This window comes from Leptodactylus fuscus, chromosome 1, assembly GCF_031893055.1.
Source record: "Leptodactylus fuscus isolate aLepFus1 chromosome 1, aLepFus1.hap2, whole genome shotgun sequence".
NCBI lineage: Eukaryota > Metazoa > Chordata > Amphibia > Anura > Leptodactylidae > Leptodactylus > Leptodactylus fuscus.
The window spans coordinates 237003273-237025201 of NC_134265.1; the positions used below are offsets into that span (position 1 = coordinate 237003273).

A 21929-nucleotide genomic window follows, 5' to 3' on the forward strand; every position below is an offset into this window, starting at 1 on the left:
TAGATGCACATGGGAATACCTAAATGGGAGCCGCTAAGGGTAACAGTGCAGTGGGAAGTACCAATAAAGTGACCTCATTTCGAAAACAGCATCTCTAAAAAAAAAAAAAAATTATCAAGGGGTATAGTGATAATTTTGAGTCTAAGTATTTAGTATCCAAAAGTGAATGTGCAAAGTAAAAATTTTAATTTTTAAAGACACACACCTTAGAACTTTTAAGCAGGTTATTCTGGGTACAAAAAGTTATATATGGGTGTATAAACTGCTGTTTGGGCACAAAGCAGGGGTTGAAAGGGAAGGAAAACCATGATTTTTGGATTTTGAAGTGTAGAGAGCCTGTTTTTTGGACAACATTTTTTGCAGAGCCCTGAAGCCCCCTAAAATAATTTACCAAGGGGAATAATGAGCATATGTTTTCGAGATTTGAATAGTTAAAAGTGAATACTGAAAAAGTTATCTGTCATTGTAAGGCGAGTACCGCACTCTGCAGTTAACATTATTGTGTGTTTAATGGAATACTTTGTGAGCCTCAAGTAACAACCCATGTACATCAATTGTCATAAACCATAGCATAAAGAAAAAGAAAAAAAAACAAACAGCACAAATTCTACTCATTTATTCACTCATTTTTATTATCCGATTACGTTACAACTGTATTACTCTGTGTGTATCCTGTTACTATGACATCACTGTTTATTAACCCCTTCCCGACATGCGCCGTAATAGTACGGCGCGTGTCGGGTCTGTAACTATGGCGACCGCCCGGGAGCCGGGCGGCCGCCATAGCCGCCGGGTGTCTACTGCTTTAAGCAGTAGACAACCGGCTCTAATGCCTCCGATCGGTCCCCGGACCGATCGGAGGCATTAACCCCTCCGGCGCTGCTGTCAAAGGCGCCGGAGGCGCCATTTTCCTGGCGGCGCATGGGCGCCGCCATTTTGGCAGGGATCGCCGGCTCCTGGAGCATGCTCCAGGGCCGACGTCACGTTGCCATGACAGCCGGGAGCCTTGTTAAAGGCTCCCAGCCGGTCTGCAAATTCTCTCTTTTGCAGGCTGGTGTATGCAGCCTGCAAAAGAGATGATGATTTTTTGCAATGCATTGCAATGCATTAGCATTGTAATGCATTGTATTAGTGATCAGACCCCCTGGGGTTCAACACCCCTAGGGGGTCTAATAAATGCAGAAAAAAAAAAAAAAAAGTAAAAAAAAATATAAAAAAAATATAAAAAGTATTAAAAGTTCAAATCACCCCCCTTTCCCTAGAACAAATATAATAGTTAAAAACTGTGAAACATATACATGTTAGGTATCCCCGCGTCCGAAATCGCCCGCTCTACAAATCCATAAAAATATTTTTCCTGTTCGCTAAACGCCGTAGCAGGAAAAATAGTCAAAAGTGCCAAACCGCCGTTTTTTCACTGTTTTAATTCTGATAAAAATTTGAATAAAAAGTGATCAAAGCAATAACATTTGCCGAAAATGGTAGATCTAAAAAGTACACCCGGCCCCGCAAAAAAAGATGCCCTATGCATCCCCGTACACCTATGTATAAAAAAGTTACGGCCGTCGGAATATGGCGACTTTTAGAAAAAAAAAATTTTAACACCGTTTTGGAATTTTTTTTAGGGGTCAAAATGTAAATAAAACCATATAAATTTACGCCGTAAAACCAAAGCCCGTAAGAAAGTCGCAGAAATGCATTTTTTCTTCAAATCCACCCCATTCTGAATTTTTTTCCTGCTTCCCAGTACATTATATAGAATAATTAATGGTGGCATCATGAAGAAAAAATTGTCCCGCAAAAATTAAGACCTCATATGACTCTGGGAGCGGAGAAATAAAAAAGTTATGGGGTTTAGAAGGAGGGGAGTCAAAAACGAAAAACGAAAATCAAAAAATGCCATCGGCGGGAAGGGGTTAACCATGCAGAACTGTGCAGTGATTTTATGCATTATCCTTGTATTATGACAATATACCCATTACTTCTGCTCTGGGACATCACTTTGGTCCTTAGCTGTTAGCTAGGTCATCACAGTTTATAACTGTTCAGTAATATCACTTTATCATTAATCTTTTATTATGATGCTGTATTAATTAGACCTGTACTAAGCTATAAAATTGGTCCATTGTTTTTTGCTGAGACATCACCATATTTCTTATCCCTTCTGTAATGCGTGTGATTATACTTGCATTATGTTTAGGGTTGAGCCGATCTTGAGATTTCAAGATCGATTTTAAAATCCGATTTCTGATCATTTTCCAGCCGATCTCGATCGTGAAATTTGCTCGATCGCGGATCGGAATCCGATCTTTTCCAATCCCGATCCTCAACCCTAGTCATTGCTTCTCTATGGAAAAAGTCACTTTTAGGGTTGAGCCTATGTTGAGATAACCTCTGATCTCGATCCCGTTGAAAAAGATCAGGTGGGAATTCCGATCGCAAAATTTACTCGATCGCCGATCGGAATCCGATCTTTTCCGATCCCTCAACCCTAATTATGAAGCTCTTTATTATACCTATGTTGTAAACTCCCTGTGGCTACTTTGTATTTTGCTGTGACATCACTGGCTTTATTATCCTGGTTATGTGACATGCCAGGGTGTGTTTGCCCAGTCTAGTTGTGAGGCCTTGTTACAGTTTGCCAACATTATAATAACCAGAACCTTTGGTTCTAAATTATTATCCTCTGTTCAACTTGGTATTGATGGCTCATTTGCGTGGATACCTTGGTGGAACCCAATATCCTTGATGCATCGCAATATAACTTAATGGGATTCATTGGGACTGCAGCTTCTACTGATACGAACACAACACATATGTATTTAAGATTACAATTTGAGGGGAGAAACAATTTGGTATATTTCTGAAAGACCCTTACCTTGATTCAGTGAGAAGCTCAATGAAATGTTCAAACAGTGAGAGATGGAGCTCATAAGGGGCATGGAGCCATACCTAAAATATATACCAAGGCCATGAAATTAATACTACTTTCTAATACAAAAACTATAGTTTGGTTTAACAAACACATAGTGTAATATCAAGACATATAAACATAATGACAAATTTAAGCATACATGTTTGCAATATATAGTTCCCATGTCATCCCCAATTTCCAGTGGTGGCACCATTCTGCATGTATCTATTCTGAAATTGCTGCTGTTTTCCCCCAGTTACAATCCAATGTATTTCCTTACTCGTTGATTTGGTTCACCTATCACTGATTGTTGCTCAGGTCTTGGAGCTCCTTTATAAAAGCAAACAGGACTAGTTAAAGGCGGGTTCACATGTGCGCCCCGGTCTCTACTTTCAGGTTTCCATCTTCTTCCCAAGAAACTGGACAGAAGACGGAAACCGGCAGTCACTTTTCAAACCATTGAATGGGTTTGCAAAATGTCCACCCGTGAGTGTTTTGTGGTCTCTGCGGCGAAACCGGTTTTCTTTAACTGGACACAAAGTCAGACATGCAGGACTTTGTGTCCGGTTAAAAAAAAAACAAAAACGGTTTTGCAGCGGAGAGCACAAAACGCTCATGGGCGCACACTGATTGCCAGGTTTCCGTCTCCCATTGGCTGAAGGAGGAAACCCACAAAGCGAAAACCGGGCACAGGTGTGAACCCGCCCTAAAATGTATTTGGCAGGTTTGCTCATCTGTCTCAGCGCAGCAGAGGCTAAAGGGATATAGATATATAGGAGACAAAACTGGCATATGGTTCTGGGCTTTGAGCTAGTTTTAATATAATAGTTTTAACTAGTTTAACTAGTTTTAATGATAAGATTACAGGCTGGATTTGATGGACTTATGTCAGTATCCAACCTTATCGACTATTATGTTACAGTGTTACTTTGGCAGGATTTGCTTCCATTTTTGACAATATATATATATATATATATGTATATATGTATATATGTATATATATATATATATATATATATATATATATATATATATATATACACACACTGGTTTTACTACTTTACTCTGATAAAATTTACTCTTATTGCTAGTAACTAAACTAAAAGAGATTTTACAGTCCATAATATGGATATGAGTTTTAGCCCTTCATTGTGTGCAGCCCCATTCACATTGGGTGCTGCATTTGAAAGTATGTGGCACTGTCAGAAACAAGGCTGTGAATGTTACCCGTACAGCAAATTAGAGAATAAGTAAGTGGTCTTCATAGCCACTTTTACATACATAGTGGCCACTAACCTCAAAGTCACAGAGCAGGTCTTGGAAAGCAGTGGAGTTGGGTATAATGGATGTTTCATGACCACTGTCTACTGTCCCAACCAAGGAAAAGGTGAGATGTAGAATGTGGCTATTGAGAAGTCCTCTCTTCTTCTTCAGCAACATTGCAAGCAGCTAGAAAAAGAAAGATTATTATTAATACATATTATCCGGGCATATCATTTATGTTTAACGCAGGTGGTTACAAGACATACTCGACACCGCTAACAGATTGTGCTACTGAATCGAGATTAAATGCAGTATGTAAAGACAATAAAAAGACATGGATAAGAGGGTGGTGAGGTATGCAGTCTTCTCTTTTGCAAACACAGTTTCCATTTTCACCCTACAGCCTTGAGACCCCCAACACAGCAAATGTACAAAGGTTCAGATTTGCCGTGTATCCAGCACAATAACTATGCTCCAGTCTGCCAGTCCTTACCACTATACCAGCACAATACAACTTCTATTCCTATGTGATATACTAGGTGAACCCAATTAACCTAAAAATTACAACAACCTTGAAACGACCATGTCTTTTTACTGACACACTGCTTTCTGTTCTGGTAAAAGCAATTTTCTTTCCTATGAGTGTAGACAGAATTCACAAAGCTTGTCAACAGTATGATGAATGTGAGTAGCCTTGAGCAAAATATTTGGTGGGAGATGCAAATCTTGCATTTAATAATGAATATTAACTTAAGCTACAAAGTATACATGTATTTATTTCAGCCTCAGCTCTATTATATCTGGTCATCAATTCCTGCAATAATTATAGAGACATCCCTGTTCCTACCACTCAATGTCAAATGAGTCCCAAAGCGTCGCCAAAACTAATACAATGCTATTGATTAAAAGACCCTAGATTAACAAATTATCTCTACAAGTCTGCAGTATTCAGCTTTGCTTCACAGCCCTTTACATGTTTATTAAGAACTGATTTTAAGCTTTCTTCATATTTTATAGATGACTGGATTGCCTCTTTCAGAAAGACAGCAAGATTTTCATTCATAAATATATATACACATTATGCTTACCTCACATACCCTGGGATATAAACTTGATGCAATTCATTCAGAACAGATAAATAAGCCATAAATAAATACAAAAATAAATAAGTCCATTACATCCCCCATTACCCCACATTCAGCATTGAGGTCTCCCATTACATCAAATTACAAATGATATAGATCTACAATAACCAACACCTAGAAATTCAAAAAAATATAATAAAACAATTAGGGTATATTAATTTGGCCTAACTCCAATGATCTGTAGCCTAATAATGGTAAAATACAAGCAACATGCAATACTCCCAACCTGCATGGTCTAAACTCTTTCCCAGCTGTCAGATAACTCAGGCTACAAGCACACGACTGTGGTGGTTTTTACTCTCTGCAAATACTAATCCCAAAAAAACATGTCAGTATGTTGTCCACAAACACAGATCTGTGAAAAGACTTGCTTCACAACTGGCGATCCTTGTATATGGCAAGGACACACTGATGAAAAAAATGCATCTATGTGTATGGGCCCATAAAAATGAATGTGTTGTCTTTTTACCACAATTGTGGATCAAAACTAGTTGTGCATGAGGCCTCAGGCAATCCCAGTACAGCGGACCACACTGTATCCATGTAATACTGTCCTCTATAGCTGTGTAATTCTGTGCAGTAAAGACCAAATGTCCATGATACAGATGTATTACTTACTTCTCTTGTTTGTATAGCACCAACTTATTCCACAGTGCCTTACAGACATTCTTTGTGACTGACCAATATAGATTCACTATCTAAATTCCCTATCAGTATGTCTAGGATGAACCCCATGGAAATACAGGGATAACAGAGAAATTCCTTGCAGATAATGTCCTTGATTGGATTCCAAGCTAGAACTCCAGCTCTGTAAGGCAACAGTACTAACCAGTAAGACTCTATGCTGCCCTGGGACATGTCAAGATGGTGCCTAGTCAGTGCATAAACTGGGAGTTCAATGCGCTTTCCAGGATTTGAAAGACATAACTGCTTTATTACAGAAACATTGCCACAGCAGTCAACTGGTTGTGTCTCGCATTGCAGTTTGTCTTATTCATTTCAATGGAGCCAGAGATTTACCGTAATATCAGGCACAGCCTGTGGCCAGATTTGGGACTGTTTTTGGAAGAAAACCACTAGCGTTTTTTTTTATTTATGAACTCCTTATTTAGGAGAAGGCCCAGCATCACAAAGAAAAAAAGGCAATGATTCATGTTTTTCCCCACAGCGCTTTTCACACAAAGTTCGCAGAGGTTTCCTCTGCGGACTCTCTGCTTCAATTATACCTATAGGGAAACGCTGGCATTTCCGTAGGTATAATCGACATGCTGCGATTTCCAAAACCATGAAGGAAGGATTGGGCACGCTAAATTTTATATCATTTGATCCTTAAGCTGCTGCCCGAAGTGTTATGGCAGAATCCTAAGCATAATCCTAAGAGTAAAGTGTTAGCGGTCAGCTAAACCGACTGCTTGTCCACCAGTTGCTGAAGGGGTTTGTACGCTGAAAGTGAAGTTTATGCTATTATGTAGCACTACATACACATGACTACATATGAAAATGCCACAATATAGTCAATGCCATCAGTCTGATGACTTTGCCTTATCCAACATACCTGGTAACCTTTAATCCTTTCCATTTCTTTGCTGGCCAGTGGATTGCTCTTTACTACACATACAAGTGCCTTGACCGCAGCATACAGGCCTTCAACATCAGATGCCATTGCTACTAGACCAAGAATGGCAGCAGCTCCTCCAATATACTGCAAAGTTGTGGCCACAGGTTTGGGGACAAACGTTCTCACTCCTAAAAACACAAAGGCCATATTTTCATTATAAACTGTGCTGAAATAGGAAACAGCTTCATAGTTTAATTTAGTTACTTTTCCAAAAGCAAAATGCAATGCACTTGGGTTGATAAAGGATCAAGAAGTTTGTGTTTTGTCAACAATCACAGTGATACAGGAACCGTCATCCTGACAAATAGACAAATCATCATCATTAGAGATGAGCGAACACTATTCGAAACAGCAGTTTCGAATAGCACGCTCGCATAGAAATGAATGGAAGCGGACGGCACGCAGACTTTGCCGGCAGCCGGCTACTTAACCCGCCGCGTGCCGGCTACGTCCATTCATTTCTATGGGAGCGTGCTATTCGAAATGGCTGTTTCGAATAGTGTTCGCTCATCTCTCATCATCATCATCATCGACAAATAAAATAAATGGTTACCTAGGTATCCAATGAGTGCTGCTCCTATTGTCCGAGCAGGGCCGTTCAAATGTCCAGCAGAGTTATGCAGAAGCTTCACCGGGGTAGCATTCTCATGAGATGATATGGCCAGCTAAAGAAACAAACAAAATTTGTGTGACACACTATTAGGTGTTAATTCCCAAAGTGGTCTTCAATAACCACCCAAGTTAGGAAGCCCAATGCAGCTCTGTACACGGCAGATGTGTCTTTTTCCTTAATTTATATTAATAGATCATATCATACACAGCACTAATTTATATGCGGCTATGCACCTATTCTTTAGGTTTTTTTAGGCTTTTTTTTTTTTCCCCATTGAAAAATATAGCATGAAAGGTAGTCGATGACCAGGAATGAATCCTACGTCTTAAATACAAAAACAAAGCTTGAGAAAGGTCCAACACCCAGGACCGAAACTTACTTCTTGGAATAAATTCACATCCGTTCTTTTTCACTACTTTGAAGTGTTGCCTCTTTTTTATTGTTATTGGAGGGATCACCTGCTGGATCCTATGGATCTTCACCCATATTTGAAATTTTACATGGTGCTCCTCTAAATACTAAATGTTTTTGATATTCTATTTAGTTAGGCATAGGAACAACTATCCCAACAACATCAATCAGACTACAGCTCCATGATGAACCTCACCTGCTTAGCAATTGCTTTGCTGTCCAGTTTATTGTAGACTTTTCTTATTCTTGCCACAGTTAGAGCGGACACTGAAAGTGCATATAACCCAAAGGAGACCTTCTCTTCAGGCACCAAAGATACTAACAACGGGGTACCCGATTCAGACTTGGAATCCTTGCCTGTAATATAACATAAAACAATGCCCACACAGTTAAAAAGGGATGGTCCCGATGGGGACAGCATTCATATTTGGTGTGCTTTGATATTCTAGATTATTCTGATGCAAAGCAAACATGAAAAACTCACATGGGGAACAAACTGCTTGAAAACTTCCAACATAATTTGGTCCCAGTTCATAAATTACACCAACACTTGCAGCAGTCAAGACTTCCTCCAGAAAGTGAGTTGGTCCCAGGCGCCAAACAAGGGAAGAGAGTTGCCGTTGAGCTGGAGGAGTGCCTATGTATGCATAGACTGTGCTAACCACTGGTGGATTAGCTGAACCAGACCCACCGGGAGTACTGTGTACATAATGGAGCTGTACAGAGTAAAAGAAATATAATAAAAGAATAGTTACATGTTCTATAAAAACCTCTCCAATACACCAACAGACTACATTTTGTTATGGATTTCACTTCTACCATATTAAATGCATACTGGCCAGCATCGTCTTTGTGAGGAACCTCCTAGAAGACCGCTCTTCAATGCAAAATTGAGTGGCCCTCTCAAAGAGGCTTTACTGTATTTGCAAAGCTACTCAATATTTTATGTAGGTTTTAACCATGAAATGTGGTAAAAGTAGACAAATACTTTATGAAGATTAGACTTCTCCAAACAAATATGTAAAAAAGCAAACCTACCTTTACGGTATTGACTACTTGTCCATCAAGGTAGAGAGTGGCCGTACTATTTTTCAACATGCCTTTACTCATCACCAGAACCAGATGATGCCACTGACCTTCCATGATCAGCTCACTGCAACGAAATCGGGCACAGCAAGGCAGGATTTCATAGAAGGACGACTCTTCACCGAAGTCATCCACTTAAGAATAAATAATAAATACACTTTTATTTATATAGTGCCAACATATTTTGCAGCACTTTACAAATGATAAGACAAAATACGTAGATCGTTATTAAAAATAAACCACTTAAGAAAAAAAATCGTAAACGCGCCATGAGGTTGTGAAAGTTGATAATAACTTTAAAAAATGCTGTAAAGGTTCTTTACAGTATCGGTGAAACTAGGCCCAAGATTGTATCACTACACCACCCTATCTAAAGTTCCATCAATAACCATAACCTATGAATAAAACTACCCACTATAGCAGATGTCAGATAACAACCTATCTGAAGGAATTTTAATCTTATTAATCCTAACCCCCCCCCCCCAAATGTCAGGACTGAAATGTAATTTTAATTGACTAATTGGTTGCTAGTTTGTGTTATAGGTCTTTTATGTAGGGGTTGACATCCTTACAAATATGGCATGGCACACAGAATACTTCATCTTTGATTTTTTTTTCAAAATCGGCACCTTGTCTCAAAAAGGTTGCTGTACCTTCATGGCCAGTCTGAATTATGGACTAAGAGTACATTCTGTCTTTTGACTACGTCTATAGTCATTTGGCTGTTCCATCACATTTGATGCATGTACAGCACTGTATATTGGTAGGAATACATATTACACCATCTATGATAGGTCTATAGACTCTGCTGGGCACCACTGGAATCCAGCATGTAAGAGGCCATGGTGCTACATGGATCCATTGAAGCCACAATACACATGAGAACAAAGCCTTATTTGGCTGCTCTACTATATCTCACTTCTACGATATGATTTCAAGCTGATATTTACCATAGTTCTGAAGTAGCTCTTCCTTTGTTGACACGATCAAAGACTTGTCCTTTGCAGAAAGTACAATGGCTAGACAGACGTAGTGCTGCTCAGAGGAATTTGCCCGTCGGACAATGGTAAGTAGTCGTACTGGGTGATTATTTGGCAGAGTACTGAAATGCTCAATGCAGAACCATGTGGAATATGTTAATCCAGACGGTGGTGGGAAAAGATGTTCTCCTAAGTTATAAAAAAAAAAAAAAGAAAAAAAAAAAGGGAAAGCTTTACGGAATATAATCGGAGATAGTAATAGTGTATATTAAATCTTTATAGTAATACTTTTCATCACATTTTGACATTTTTATTTTATTACGTAATGTTTCTGCTTCAAAACAGTAATATAATGTAATAAGCAGACATTAAGTGAATATTTCCTCTATACATGGTAATATGACTATTTTCAATAGCATGACTTGCTCAAAAAATTCATTACCTGTCCCTATGCCACTCAGCACTGTACCATCCATAAGTCCTGTGTTAACTGCATTGCTGTTTGGCGCATTATGAGGAGCCAAACTTGGCAAAAAAAGGCACCTATTAAAGAGAGAATACATAGAAATTCAAGCATTTCTAAGATTTCGGAAAAACAGGTAGCTCTGTAAGGTGGCAAAATTAACTATAAATTATGTCAGTACATTACAGATGTCTGTCTATAAAACCTGTAGTGACCAATGCAGCATCCCATACATTGCAAACATTTATTAGGATGAAACCAATAGCTCTGTTCATTTTAGGATTTCTTTACATGGACAGAAAGCCAGAAATAAAGTGAATAATAATACCTATTCAGACAGCCAGAGCTACGTGGAGTAAGACCCTATCCCTAGCTCTACATAATGGAGATATATAGGTCAGTCAGTATATCTGAAAATCTAAAAGACAGCACCCTTGCAAAATTGTGGTTGTCAGTTTTGTAATTGTGGTTTTGTTTCGGCATCACTTACTTATGCTATAAATAACTAAGGTTAAGGGGATATTGTCAATCCTTAGGGAGAGACCACAATGTAGGTGTGTGGAGTCTTATTAAGCCATAGACGCTCCACTGTGAGGGATCATGGGAAGAATATGCAAATCTGTCTTCCCTGATGTAAATAGGAAGACAGTGCCTCAGTCATGCAGCTGACTAGGGGGCGCTCGCTTTAACATCATGCCTGACCTCCACAGAGGCCTTTTCTGCAATGATGTGGGATTTTACCAAGTACAGTCTCTCAGCCGAGGACAGCTGTTTCGATCTATTTGGATCTCTTCAGCCTGGCGTAGAAAAGACTGAATTGGCAGAGGTGAGAGGATTCTAGACAGGGTTAAGGGGATATTGTCACTCCTTAGGGAGAGACCACCATGTAGGTGTGTGGAGTCTTATTAAGCCATAGACGCTCCACTGTGAGGGATCATGGGAAGAATATGCAAATCTGTTTTCCCTGATGCGGGCTGCATGACTGAGGTACTGTCTTCCTATTTACATCAGGGAAGACCGATTTGCATATAAATAACTAAACAAAGTTGGGTCACATATCAACTTTCAAGAGTTAAGACTTTCAGAAAATAGAGAAAAAACTGTTGTGCAGATATTTCCAATTCAGTCTGAACTTAAGGCCCCACTTACCAAAAAAGCTGCAGGAAGAACACAGCTGCAACGTATTGCGTTTTTTTCCTGCAACTCTTTCCACAGAGAGCCCACAGAAGTTTCCGCGGCAGACTGTCTGCTTCAATTATACCCACAGGGACGCCACCAGCATTTCCATAGATATAATTGACATTCTGTGATTTCCAAAACCGTAACGATTTTGAAAATTGTATTGCGTCCACTGCGTATACTTTCCCACAGTTTATGGATGAGATCTCCACTTTAAACTTCATCACTGCAAGCAGCACTTTTCTCTCCGCATGATTCATGTAGACACTGCATGGAAAACACACGGACCTCATTATAGTCTATGGGGTCCATGTGCTTTTTTTTTTTTTTTTTTTTTTTTTTAGCTAACCGCTTTTTAATGCGTTTGGTATTCCATTTGGGGAGTCCCAAGCAGGGTCCCAAGTGCTAGCATCAGCATATAACCCTTTCGCTTCAAAAGGTTTTCGGATATTTTGCACCTCTGGTAGCCAGAGCAATTTTCAAAGTGTTGAGATGGACAAATAAAACCGAAATTGCAACATTAAAAAATTATACTAACTCCTCATATCTATATTTTTTCAGAAAGCAGACACCTGCAACATTGTCAGACACTGCTCATGATATTTTGATTTAAAGTGTATGTTTTATTTAAAAAAAAAAAAAAAAAAAAGAAGCAAATAAATGTAAGCTGTTCACAGGTAAATGGATGGTGATTTTTAAAGGGGTTGTCTAAAACAAAATATCATGGGTTATGGTTTCTAGATTTTGTTAAGGACAAGTTGATCCAGGGTTTTATACTGATGGCCAGATTGGAGTCAGAAAGGAAGATATGCAGTTTGCAACCTGCTCCTAGTTACAGATTTTGATCATGTTGGAATGTCACGTGCAGAAATATATGGTGGATGTTAGCTTTGTTTGTGATGCTGCTATTCTTACTAGATCTCATATGTTGACCTATTCCTGTACCGATTTATCCCTTGCACATCCCATCAGAAATCTCTTCTGTTTTGTGCTATTAATCTTCAGCTTTCTTCCACTACTGAAGCTGAGAAGTATATAATTCCTTCATCTATTGAATCTTCCATGGGTTTCCCCTTATCTCTTTACACAGATCACTCCGTCCACTTACTAAAGCCTATTGTGGGTGCCTTTTCCTCCCTATCTACATTATGATACTGTGCAGCCCGTGTGATCTGAACTCTAAAGACTTGCACCCTCTCCATACTCTGTTATGAACCACCTATTTCCCTCCATCCTGCTCCTCTCTCTAAAACTGAGAGAAGGAAGGCGGAGCTCAAGAAATCAGAAGCAGTGCGCTAGCCAATCCAGAAGCAGCAGGAGAGCCAGCTAGGTGAAGGAATTACTGAAACTCAGCATAATAGCAGGAAATGTATAATAAAGACTATTTACAATTTTACTTCATTTTGCATTTGGGAAGCAAATGAACAATAAAATATCTTACAAAGGTTTGATCCTATTTTTGGTTAAAATTGCTAATGTGAAAAAAGCTACTGCAGTGATTCAATTATTAAACATATGTAAAAAATTTAAAAAAAAAAATAAAAAATTCAACTTTACCCAAAGCCTTCCAGAGAAGTGTCAAATTCCACAAAGGCAGGAGTGACTGATGATCCATGAAGCCTAATGTCATGTGGTGTTGTCATAGAAACCAGGCACTTTACCCTGGTCAGGGGCACGGTGCATCCTTCTGCTGATTTTACCAAGCTGCGACTTATCCGGTAATGCTTGTCTTCTCCTACGCAGAACACACTGTCAGATCCCAGGCCCTCTGTGGACATGATCATGCTACCTGTGTGCAGTACGGAAACAGATCTGTCAGAGCTAAAATGGAAAAAAACATACCGGTTTACCATCTCTGCTATGTTTCTATTCATAGCATTGGCGCTCATTGTTACTTACTCAGCCAGGTGACTTAGTAATGTCTTTCCTGCATTGCTTACTGATGCACAATTATTGCTGAATGATTTGGCAGAATACAGAAGATTGGAGAACTGCGGCTTCATAAGGAGCATGTGATAATATTTATATTGGATAATAAACTGGTCACAAAATATATTAAATATGAAAATGTATAGGATTTAGTTCAAGACTCAGAAAGGCTGAACCCATACGCACAAACCTTACCATGTTTTGCCCATTATACTGTAAAGCCATTTTGAAAGTGAATTCACATTCATGTTCAACAACATATTTAAATTAATTGTACGTGTAATAAATATATATATATATATATATATATATATATATATATATATATATATATACATACACACATACACACACACTCACCGGCCACTTTATTAGGTACACCTGTCCAACTGCTCGTTAACACTTAATTTCTAATCAGCCAATCACATGGCGGCAACTCAGTGCATTTAGGCATGTAGACATGGTCAAGACAATCTCCTGCAGTTCAAACCGAGCATCAGTATGGGGAAGAAAGGTGATTTGAGTGCCTTTGAACGTGGCATGGTTGTTGGTGCCAGAAGGGCTGGTCTGAGTATTTCAGAAACTGCTGATCTACTGGGATTTTCACGCACAACCATCTCTAGGGTTTACAGAGAATGGTCCGAAAAAGAAAAAACATCCAGTGAGCGGCAGTTCTGTGGGCGGAAATGCGTTGTTGATGCCAGAGGTCAGAGGAGAATGGCCAGACTGGTTCGAGCTGATAGAAAGGCAACAGTGACTCAAATAGCCACCCGTTACAACCAAGGTAGCCAGAAGAGCATCTCTGAACGCACAGTACGTCCAACTTTGAGGCAGATGGGCTACAGCAGCAGAAGACCACACCGGGTGCCACTCCTTTCAGCTAAGAACAGGAAACTGAGGCTACAATTTGCACAAGCTCATCGAAATTGGACAATTGAAGATTGGAAAAACGTTGACTGGGCTGATGAGTCTCGATTTCTGCTGCGACATTCGGATGGTAGGGTCAGAATTTGGCGTCAACAACATGAAAGCATGGATCCATCCTGCCTTGTATCAACGGTTCAGGCTGGTGGTGGTGGTGTCATGGTGTGGGGAATATTTTCTTGGCACTCTTTGGGCCCCTTGGTACCAATTGAGCATCGTTGCAACGCCAAAGCCTACCTGAGTATTGTTGCTGACCATGTCCATCCCTTTATGACCACAATGTACCCAACATCTGATGGCTACTTTCAGCAGGATAATGCGCCATGTCATAAAGCTGGAATCATCTCAGACTGGTTTCTTGAACATGACAATGAGTTCACTGTACTCCAATGGCCTCCACAGTCACCAGATCTCAATCCAATACAGCATCTTTGGGATGTGGTGAAACGGGAGATTCGCATCAGGGATGTGCAGCCGACAAATCTGCGGCAACTGTGTGATGCCATCATGTCAATATGGACCAAAATCTCTGAGGAATGCTTCCAGCACCTTGTTGAATCTATGCCACGAAGAATTGAGGCAGTTCTGAAGGCAAAAGGGGGTCCAACCCGTTACTAGCATGGTGTACCTAATAAAGTGGCCGGTGAGTGTATATATCATTAAATGGAACCACATTAGCGACCGTGCTTCCTTTAAATATAGTGAAGGACCAACTGGAACGCTTAAAGGGAAGTCCTACCACCTCCCCAAGCATATTCAATTGCCACCACCAAGTTACAGAACATATTACAGTGATAAATAATATACTTTTGTTGTGTATGTCACTTTTATAGATTTAGAGAAAAACACCTTTAAAGTATTATGCAAATGAGGCAGTTGGTGTACTGGGGGTGGGTCTTCAGTTGTCTGGAACACAGCTCTTGCGTTCAGACCCCTATTGTCCCCTGCCTGAACCACTACTTACAGGTAAGTTAATCCTCCCCACCCTACCTGAACAGCAAGAGCAGTGCTTCCAGGGCTGCCCCTAGTGCACCAACTGCTTCATTTTCATGAGGCTTCAAAGTGGTTTTTCTTCAAATCAACAAAAAAAAAGTGACACAAATAGCAAAGGTATGTTGATTGTCACTCTAATATTCTCTGTAACATAGTGAAGGCAGATGAACATGCTTGGGGGTAGGTGGTAGACTTCCTTTAGTGCACTGAGAACACAAAGATAGAAAGGAAGAATGCACTAACATGGAAAGTTTTTTTTTAAAAAAAAAAAAAATAGATTTGATAATGGCCTGTCTCTCCATAGAGAAAATATCGCATATGGTCCAATACACTCTTCTCGGCGGTAGGGAATTGAAATCTTGGGCATGCACAGTAGCTCTGACCCTGCTGGGCCTTTAGAAAATCGCCTGCCTATGCAACACAGCAAGATGGGAGGTTCACAGGACTCTTTGCTGGAAATGAGCAGCTCTGGAGCTGGTTGGGCACAAAAACAAGGAACTGGAGCTTACTCCAATCTTACACTTGGCATGCTACTGCGCCTGCCCGAGATTTCAATTCCCTACGGCCGAGAATACAGACGCTGGAGGTGGTTAATCGCAGGGAAGAGGACGACAACTTAGAGCACAAGCAATAGCGGTGGGCGTGAGAATGGTATGACGCTGGGAGCAGCACCTGAATAGCCTTTTTAAAGGCTATTCAGGCATATGATTATCTCAAATGGCCAAAATCTAATGATAGAGCCCCTTTAAGGAACATCTGTACTGTGCCGCTCTCAGAGACCTTTCTAATCCAGCCTTAACTGGAAAGTGGGCACATAATATACAACTAACTCAGGGCTGTGCCCGTACTCCATTCTGCAGGTTTCCGTTTCCTGCACAAAACAGGGGCAGGAGACGGAAACCTGCCGGCATGTTTCAAGCCCATTCAATTGAATGGGCTTGAAAAGTCTCCGGGCGTGTGCGCCGGTGAGCGTTTTATGCACTCTGTGTCTGGTTTAAAAAAAAAAAACAGTTTCACCACAGAGTCAGACATGTAGTACTCTGTGTCTGATTTTTTTATTTTTTATTTTAAAACCGGTTTTGCCACGGAGCGCATAAAACGCTCACCGGCGCTCACAGCCGGACTCGGCATGACAGGTTTCAGTCTTCTGCATGCAGAAGACGGAAACCTGAAAACGGAGTTCAGGCGCTGGTGTGAACCCAGCGTCACATGTGCTTTAGTTTAGTTTGTTAAATAAAATCGCTGAGGTGCAGTGGAAGCCTGCATACATGTTTTGAGTATGTAAAACAATAATTTCAGCTATATATCATGTATGGCCTCAAAGTAACAGCAAAACTGCACTGTCAGTAGTGGTATCCAGCAGAAATGAATCATTGTTTTACTTACTGAGGGGGCCTGAAGACTGGAAGCAGCTATAGCCACATCCAAGTACATTGTCTGGCACCACCTTCTTAATTCATTGTACTGCTTCCAATTCTTTACATGACAACACATGAGCTGACTGCACAAGGAGTTAAACTGTCAGGATCAACACAAGGTGTCAGCTATAACATATACCTCTCGTCAGAGTCATGCTGACGCCATAACCCACTGCATTATATTAGCAAAATAAAAGAAACATATTTCCTATCACCTTGTCCATAACATGCCATACCATAAAGAATACATTATCTATCCTGCGTAGTGAACACTGGAATACAAAAAAAAGCTAAAGACCTTTTCAAGTTTTTGTTCATGTTTTGAAAAACTAGTAAAAAGCACACACATATATATATATATATATATATATATATATATATATTCGAGTAGAAGCCGAATTTTTCAGCCCAGATTTTGTGCTGAAAAAGTCTCCCTCGGCTTATACTCGAGTCAGCAAAAAAAAAAAAAAAAAAAAAAAAAAAAAAATTATTATTAATTTTTTTTTTTTAGGGGGGGGGGGGGGGGTCTATGACCAGCCACAATATCCATGTATAGAATCTCCCATAATACAGTGACAAAAAAAATAAGGTAAAAAAATAAAAGTTCTAAATCCCTCCTTTCCCTAGAATAGACACTAAAGTAGAAAATGACTGTGAAACACATACACATTAGGTATCCCTGTGTCTGACAGTGCCTGGTCTACTGAATATAGGGGATCTGCAGTGCTCCTGTTCCGTCGTAAAGAGGTTAATAGGAGCACTGCAGATACCCTGTATACAGCCAGACTGAATTCCAAGTGGGGGGGAAGAAAAAACAGTCCTCAAGCTCAGGGAAGGGGCAGACAGACAACCAAAACACCCCCTCCCCTTCCCCAACATCTACTGCACCCAAAAACTCCGACCATTTTCATTTTTGAAATTTTCCAGTAGCTGCTGCATTTCCCCCCTAGGCTTATACTCGAGTCAATAAGTTTTCCCAGTTTTTTGTGGTAAAATTAGGGGGGTCGGCTTATATTCGGGTCGGCTTATACTCGAGTATATACGGTATATATATATATTTGTGAGAAGGTGACAGGCAAAGTGATGGAGTCCAGATATATCAGCCTGTAGTATGTTTTTCCACTTATTTTTAGGGGTGACTCCAGATCCAGGCCTCCATTGGTTAATAAATTTGATTTCCATTGATGATTTTTGTGTGATTTTGTTGTCATCGCTTTCAACTTTGTACAGAACAAAGTATTCAATGAGAATATTTCATTCATTCATTCATTCATTCATTCATATCTAGGATGTGTTATTTGAGTGTTCCCTTGATATTTTTTATCAGTGTACTTTTATGCCATTGGTGAACCACAAGCCCTACACGATTGATTACTGAAAGTAATATTTACAATGACGTCATACAAGCCCAGTGCTGTGTGGAAAGCTCTCTGATGCATACTGTGATGATGACAACACTAATATGTCAGCCGTGTATTAGGAAACGTGGGGTACAGTGTGTGGGAGAGCTCAAGATCCGTAGATAATCAAACAGATTGCATTTCCATCTCATCCACGACTAAACTGTAATTTTGGAACATACGGGCTGACCCGACAGTTGTTCAAACTTTGGAAGCTGAAAAGCAAATATGCAATTTAAAGCGGAGGAGGAAAGAAAAACACAAGGAGACCTGATTAAAATATCTACAAAATTAGATCAACAGACTATTGTAAAAAATAGGACGAAGAAGAGGGAGATTGTACTATGTATAAAAATTTGCTTAATTTAGCCACCTTAGCCTGCAATCAAGATTATTACTTTGTAATTATAGTAAAAAGACATTAAACGTCTGGAGCTGCACTTGCCAAATGCCTAGTGAGATCAAGGATAAAGTGCCACTGTACAACTAGATATACATTAAACAGGATATCCAGGCTAAACAATATTTTCTGAGACTGCTGATTGGCACAAGTAGTGACGTCTGAAGTCCCTTCTTGAAGCTGCTGATTGGCTACAGCTGTCACATTTCGCGGGTAGGACAACAACAGAGCTGGAGGACCGGACCGCACGGGGAAACACCGGAGCACAGGTGAATATGGTTTTCTTTTGTTTTTTCACCTCCCCCAGCCTAATTAATAAATAAAATTTTAGCCTGGACAACCCCTTTAAGTTAAAATCCAATTCAGGTGCTAAATAGTGCTGGGATTTCCTGCTTGGAGAGGGAAAATAAGCATTAAACCTTTTCATTCAGCAATGTAAACTTAAAACCCCATAAAACATGCCTCAAGATAGAAATAGCTTTCACCCAAAAGCTAGAATCAATTAGCATCTTTCTAACAAGTTTATTCCCGTAAAGGTTACAGGTTCTACCATTCTGGTATGGACAGAAGTCAGAAAATGCATAGATTACACTCTCATCAGTCTTCTGTACAGGTAATCAAATTTTTCTAGATGGAAAACCACCCCAATCTACAGAAAATTGCAGAGTTGGGGCTGCGGTATATGGGTAGACATCATGCCCTTATGTATCTGGACTCATTCTACTAGAAAAACTATTCTTTAGCCAAGCTAGTCCTTTATTCTTGGGCCAAGCTAGTCCTGATCAGATTCACTAAGATTACTACAAAATTGTCATATCTCTGTTACATGGACTGAATAAATATGATGTTACTAAAAAAATAGACACAGAAGTACTTTTTGATGAAGCAATCCTACATTAAAACACAATCCCTGGCCCACCAGAGTACTAAAGCATCCTCAAAGCTCTAACACAATAATGCTGCAGCAGAGGACACCAAAATTTGAAGGGTACTATGCTCCATTTCCTAGGAATTGTTAGAGGGTGGTGGGTCTTCGAAGTTATTTTTTTGGATCATGAGTGATTCAAGTAAAAAACCTAGTCACTTGGACTTTCATCAGCTATTTGTTTGCCATTTTATTCCTGGCAGAATGACATGTTAAGAAACTAGTTACTACCAGTAGTACTTATAATGGATAGGGAAGAAGGCAGATAGCTACTTATTGTACCCACCACCTGCTTAAGACAAAAATACAAAATTCGCTGCAGCCATTTTGGGGCTACTAGCAACAGAAAAATGTATAGGACACCATGTATGAAGACTTATACAGACCTAGACAGGACTGACCACCAAGACCCTGCAGATATTTCAACTTCTCATGAAAAGTCAGGAACCTTTTAAAGGGGCTCTATCAGCAAAATTTTGCTGTATGAGTCACACATAGGCGTGAATAGCCTTTAAAAAGGATATTCAGGCACCGCTAATCTTATTTTAAACCCCCTGTCCCGTTTTAAAATAAAACTATAAAAACATATATGTAAATTATGAGGGCGGTCGTGCACGATATGACGTCATCTTCTGGAACGCCTACCTCTTCTTTCTTCTTCTTTTGGCGACGCTCTCCGGTCCTGGCTCTTCCCAGCTTCATCTTTATCTTCTTCCGGCGGTTCAAATACGATTGGTTGAAATCCGGCGCGTGCGCAGTAGCATTCCCTCCGGAGCTACTGCACACACTCTGGAGCCATTTTTCTCAATAGCAGTGCCGCTGGAGTGTGCGCAGTAGCTCCAGAGGGAGCGCTACTGTGCATGCGCCGGATTTCAACCAATCGGATTTGAACCGCCGTTAGAAGATGAAGCCGGGGAAGAGCCAGGACCGGAGGGCGTCGCCGAGGTAGGTGTGCCAGAAGATGACGTCGGTGCACGTTCAGGTATGATTTACCCATATGTTTTTATAGTTTTATTTTAAAACGGGATGGGGGTTTAAAATAAGATTAGCGGTGCCTGAATAGCCCTTTTAAAGGCTATTCACGCATATGTGGAGCTCATACAGCAAAATTTTGCAGATAGAGCCCCTTTAATTTGCTCTGATTATAAATACTATGCAAAACGCTGTGGACAAATGATATGTTGTACTATAAGGTTTAAAAAAAAATACAGAAACTTACTTCTCATTTCTGGCTCATAGCTGAGAGAACTAGGCTTGTGGACACGATACTGTTTTAACAGACGTTTATCCCATGCTGCACAATTCAAAGGATTACCAAGACGTAGGAATTCTCTAAAATCATATAGAAAAGGACCAATTCATTAAAAAAAAAAAAAAAGTTACAGCAATGTGTTAATTGAAAATATTCTCCCGCATATTGTGCATCTGTACATGGAGAAGCATTTTTAAAAGAGATTAGGGTAGGCTCACGCTACCAATATTAATGTGCACTGCTCTCCTTATAGGATGAGAGCAACGGACATCAGGTGACTGGTGCAAATTGAGTCTTCTCCGTCTAGTGACCATCTGCATTCACCCTCACGTAAAAACAGTACAGAAGCTTTCTTCCATCAAGCTTTTTTTTAACATTACTGAGAGTTGTGCATGCAGGACTCCTTCTGTTACAAAAGAGGGTGTTCACACTACTGTGTCCAACAAGTAATGTCTGTTCAAAATCTCTCACGGACATTAGGAGCGGACACTAACTGTGTCCGTGACACCTGTCATTTATTTAAATGGCGATCGGGTGCGTTCTTTTGCACTCCGTGCCCTTCCTTCACTGTCCGCATGTAAAGATGTCCAACTTCAAGCGGACAGAAAAACCCGACATGACAGTGAAGGAAGGGCACGGAGTGCAAAAGAACGCACCCGATCGCCATTTAAATAAATGACAGGAGTCACCGACACAGCTAGTGTCCACTCCTAATGTCCGTGAGAGATTTTGAACGGACACTAGGAGCGGACACTACCTGTCGGACACAAACGGTAGTGTGAACGCCCCGTAATATGATTAATGCAAACAACAAGTTTTCTTTTCAGTCAACAGGAATGGGAAATGGGCAAAGGGGGCTTGGTTTCTTTATCATTCTACTACTGTTGATGTAGATTTCTTTTGTCCTACAACGGATAGTCAAAATGTTAGTCAATTTTTTATAATAAAAAAGTGAAGAACCACAAATGGTCTAGTAACAAAAAAAAAACAAAAACAAAAAAAAAACAACCAAAACA

General features: G+C 40.0%; 1 protein-coding gene across 1 annotated transcript in view; it reads right to left on the reverse strand.

Moving 5' to 3' along the window:
* Nucleotides 1-21929, reverse strand: part of WDFY3 (WD repeat and FYVE domain containing 3) — a 205107-nt gene that overhangs the window by 69069 nt on the left and 114109 nt on the right. Inside the window, exons 18-28 of the mRNA XM_075284587.1 lie at nucleotides 20881-20993; nucleotides 13230-13461; nucleotides 10473-10573; nucleotides 10001-10219; nucleotides 9003-9184; nucleotides 8449-8680; nucleotides 8161-8321; nucleotides 7494-7605; nucleotides 6878-7068; nucleotides 4211-4363; nucleotides 2879-2952 (exon numbers count right to left, since the gene is read on the reverse strand). Coding sequence (XP_075140688.1) covers nucleotides 2879-2952; nucleotides 4211-4363; nucleotides 6878-7068; nucleotides 7494-7605; nucleotides 8161-8321; nucleotides 8449-8680; nucleotides 9003-9184; nucleotides 10001-10219; nucleotides 10473-10573; nucleotides 13230-13461; nucleotides 20881-20993 — 1770 coding nt within the window. The remainder of the gene's footprint in view (nucleotides 1-2878; nucleotides 2953-4210; nucleotides 4364-6877; nucleotides 7069-7493; nucleotides 7606-8160; nucleotides 8322-8448; nucleotides 8681-9002; nucleotides 9185-10000; nucleotides 10220-10472; nucleotides 10574-13229; nucleotides 13462-20880; nucleotides 20994-21929) is intronic.